The 4,225-nt window shown below is 41.8% G+C and overlaps 1 protein-coding gene across 3 annotated transcripts; it reads left to right on the top strand.

The window, feature by feature from the left end:
- The first annotated feature begins 663 nt into the window (after window positions 1-663).
- bola1 (bolA family member 1) lies at window positions 664-2,988 on the top strand. Of its 3 annotated transcripts, none has more exons than XM_060900998.1 (2): window positions 664-725; window positions 2,230-2,988. In XM_060900998.1, the coding sequence occupies exon 2, from the start codon at window positions 2,266-2,268 to the stop codon at window positions 2,707-2,709; it is 444 nt and encodes a 147-aa protein (XP_060756981.1). In that variant the 5' UTR covers window positions 664-725; window positions 2,230-2,265; the 3' UTR covers window positions 2,710-2,988. The 3 variants fall into 3 exon arrangements, with proteins under 3 accessions (XP_060756981.1, XP_060756980.1, XP_060756982.1); XM_060900997.1 differs by having other exon boundaries at window positions 671-725; window positions 2,210-2,988; XM_060900999.1 differs by lacking the exon at window positions 664-725 and adding an exon at window positions 1,048-2,070.
- The last annotated feature ends 1,237 nt before the right edge of the window (window positions 2,989-4,225 follow it).

Raw genomic sequence — 4,225 nt, 5'->3', positions numbered from 1 at the left:
AATCGTTCATGGAATCCACATACCTTTGAATTTCTCATTCAAATTTTGAGGAATAAATCTTATATTGCTCAACATTAAGCCTGTTCAGTTTCATTTGCCTAGGCTATGCAGATTCTGGGATATTTACTGTACACTTCAAATTTTTTTTTTTTTGGGAAACACCCTGTATTTTGGGGCGGCACGGTGGTGTAGTGGTTAGCGCTGTCGCCTCACAGCAAGAAGGTCCGGGTTCGAGCCCTGTGGCCGACAAGGGCCCTTCTGTGTGTAGTTTGCATGTTCTCCCCGTGTCTGCGTGGGTTTCCTCTGGGTGCTCCGGTTTCCCCCACAGTCCAAAGACATGCAGGTTAGGTTAACTGGTGCCTCTAAATTGACCGTAGGTGTGAATGTGAGTGTGAATGGTTGTCTGGGTCTATGTGTCAGCCCTGTGATGACCTGGCGACTTGTCCAGGGTGTACCCTGCCTTTCGCCCGTAGTCAGCTGGGATAGGCTCCAGCTCGCCTGCGACCCTGTAGAACAGCATAAAGCGGCTACAGATAATGAGATGAGATGAGATCCTGTATTTTCAGACTCTCTTAAATTTTTAAAATACTGTTTGCAAGTTTTGGGGTTCAGGTCCCTCTGATGGCCACTAGAGGGCGGTGTGGGTTTTTTTCCTTCGCCGCCGCAGCAACGAAGAAGAACCGAGTCTCTGTGAGTCTGAAGAAGAAGAAGTGTGTTAGAGTCAGGTGAGAAAATAAATGTCATTAATGTTGCTTTATTGAAATATTTAGCGTTAAAGTTTTTTTTAAATTCACTGTCATTGTGTCTTTGGGGTGAATTTCGTTTTATTTTAAAGCTAAACGTCTCTGAGGCGGAAGTGTAAACAGTTATAAATTAAAGGAGCAACAATGGAAACAATTTCATCGTCACTAAAAAAAAAAAAAAAAATTAAAAGGAAAAACTGCACCCTGAGACTCGTTAAATGTTAATATTAAAACATTTGTGCTGTGTTTTTAGTGATTCTGGTGCTAATTTGTTGGTTGTTGCTGTATTTACCTTATTCCTGTGAGATGTTGGGTGGGTGTGTCCCTTTATGACGTCACAAAGGGACACTGTCCTGGCAAGCCCAGTTACAAAATTTCAAAATGATATCAGGTTTCACTGATTGCTGATAAAAACAAAAGACGACCTTTTCTTCCTACTCTTTTCCTGTGATAATAGTGGAGATGTTCAGGCAAACGTTGGACTCAAAGTCCCACCCTGTGTCTGAAATCGCTCCCTACTCACTACATAGGGTGCTATATAGTGAGGACGCCATTTTGTAGCGCTGTCCAAAACCTTTGTGAGGATTATTTACACCCTATATAGTGCACTCAAAGAATCCCACAATGCATCACGAAAAGTAGTGTACAACGATGGTCACTAACCAAAGCAATATATCCCATCATGCATTGCGGTCGCACTGAAAGAAATCAAATTAAAAGTCTCAAATTTGATTTAATAAAAGGCAGCGGCAAAGAAGAGAGTATTCAGCCTTGATTTAAAAGAACTGAAAGATGCAGGCACTTTGTATTGATTAATGTGTGAAATGCGCTCAGTATAATATGGATTTATCACAAAAACACATGCATGTATTTATTATTTTGAAAACCCACCAGCCGACTGATCTGGCATGTTTTAATTGTGCGACAGTAATGACATAAATACCAGCGCGACAGACTAGTGTCCGAAAGAGTTTTTACATTTTACCAATGAGCTCACTATATAGTCCTCTATATAGTAATTCCCTAAATAGTGAGTAGGGAGTAGTGAACGAGTGAGCGATTTCAGATACAGGGCCAGAATGCTTGGCTCGTTAATGAGTTATGGTTTGACAAGAGCAGTGTTGCTGACAATGATACTAATATGAAAATCAGTTGTAGAAGCTGATCTGTTTGAGCAGAGTGTAAACAGACAACAGGACTAAAATCTTCAGGGCTAAATCACACTGCACCACCAACAGAAGGTCGCCGAACGGCATTGTGGGTAATGCAGGAAACGAAAGTGAAAAGACGAATAAGTATAAACTTAAATTTTCTTCAAAATTAACGTGTAAGTTGTTCAGGGTAGATTTTTTTTCTTTCCTTTAATTCTTTAAATCTTTTAGTACTCCACTGTGACTATAAATTCTGCTTGATTTCACTAATTCTCTCTTTATTTTAATATTATGATCTTGTTGCTCTTTCTGAAGAATCATTGTGATCCTTGCAGACCTGCCGTGGCCGTCCTGTCTCACCTGATTTACCGATGCTGTCCCATGTTCGCCACTTGATCCGTTCCTCCTCCGTGGCGCTCTCTTCATCCAGACGCTTGTCTCATCTCATGGAAGCTGCTTCCAGTCGGCCGGTCGAGGCTTCCATTCGCACCAAACTGACTCAGGCTCTTGATCCAGAGCACCTGGAGGTGTTGAATGAGAGCCACATGCATGCCGTGCCTCCGGACTCCGAGTCGCACTTCAGAGTACTGGTGGTGAGCTCTCGCTTCGAGGGTTTGTCCCTGCTGCAGCGCCACCGCCTGGTCAACGAGGCCCTGAGCCATGAGCTGAGCAGCAGTGTTCATGCTCTCGCCATCCAGGCCAAGACGCCCCAGCAATGGAGCAGCAACCCGAGCCTGGCTCAGAGCCCGCCGTGCCTTGGAGGATCCAAACACGACAGCACGGTGGCGGAGAAGCTCAAATCTGGACTTAACTAATCCTGAGAACTTCCCTGATTTCGATAGAAAGTGTTTTGTTTATTTACTGAAATATGCTGTCCGAGTTGCCTTTTTGTTGGACTTTTGTGTTTTGTTGGACATTAAACACATCCTACTGAATAAAAGTGTAAATGTAGCAGATGATTAAAACAGAAATCCATTTATAAGATTCATAAAATATTGAAAAATTTGTGGTGGAACAATTCTGCATTCACGTGTTGTCCATGTCGTAATGAATGACCTCAAATAAAATAAATGTGGCTAAGCTCCACCTCTTAACCAGAAGTGATTTGATTGACATGGTACGTGACCGATCACAGCTGCACATCAGCTTATTGTTTACGCTTCACATAAAACTCAAGTTTTCCAGACAGCTTTTTTTCCAATCCTCATTTTCATTTTTTGATTTTCTTTCAAACACTTTGACCACAAATTAATTTTGACTTTAAAAATCCACATTTTGTTCGCGGCTAATTCTCAGCTACAAGTGTCGTTTCCTCAGTCTCTAAACTACTCTTATGAACAAAAGTAGCTAATGTTGCGTTGCTAGTGATCCAGTCTTCAGGGTTTTATGATGGAATCCATGTTGGGAGGTTCGAACTGAACCAGAAGACGTCCCTGTTCATCTTAACTCTGCTCCTGCATTTCCTATTCCATGACTCCAGCCGTAACGCCCGTATCTTACAGTCTGTGTCTGTCAGCCAGAGGAGCCTGTTCAGTGACGGAATGCTCCTTCCCAAGTGCAGGATGAACAGACTCAAAAACTCCTTCGTCCCTCACGCCATCAGACTGTACAACTCCTCTCTGGGGGGGAGGAGGGGTAACAGGAGGATGGGAAGGAGCAGTAGCCTAGCCTAACAATAAGCAATACCGGACAATGTGCAATATAAAGTGCAATATCTCTCCTGCTTCCCTCCCCCATATCTTATTCTTTTATATTTGTATATGTAAATAATTTATTTTAATTTATCTAGAAGTTTTCTCTATTTCTTTTCTCTGTTTATCTGTAATGATGTTGCTGGAATCTTAATTTCCCTGAGGGAACCCTCCCAAAGGGATCAATAAAGTTTTATCTAATCTAATCTAATCTAATCTAATCTAATCTGAAAGAGCTCCTGAAGATAAATCTACCATAAGGCATTTATTCTGGGTTTTATATTTACTCTTGGGTTATGTTACTATTAAGTTTAATTTCTGCATAGTGTTTATTATTGTGGGTCAGATTTTTTTTTGCAGTGAAGCTGTGGACAGAAAAGTGTACAAAAGTTTTCAAAATCCACTTGCTGGCAGTTTTTCCGCCACCAGGGGGCGATATGTGCTAATAATTACACACTGATGGAAAAGTGGCTCGAGAGCTGAAACTCCTCCTGAGCTTGATCTTCCTGACTAAAGACAAAACGTCACTAATTCTGCAGGGCTTTAATGAAGTTTCCTTGAGAAAGGATTCAGTTAAATTCTCGACTCCGGCAGGAAGTTGGCAGTCTGAGAATATTGCATGGTCATGTGACACAATATA

This window comes from Neoarius graeffei, chromosome 19 (genome assembly GCF_027579695.1).
Source record: "Neoarius graeffei isolate fNeoGra1 chromosome 19, fNeoGra1.pri, whole genome shotgun sequence".
In the NCBI taxonomy this organism is placed as follows: Eukaryota; Metazoa; Chordata; class Actinopteri; order Siluriformes; family Ariidae; genus Neoarius; species Neoarius graeffei.
The sequence above is the reverse complement of the archived record's forward strand: the minus strand, read 5'-3'. Positions and strand labels throughout refer to the sequence as shown.

Coding starts and splice junctions, on each gene's coding strand:
- bola1 (XM_060900998.1), top strand. CDS start 2,266: ATGCTGTCCCATGTTCGCCACTTGATCCGTTCCTCCTCCGTGGCGCTC.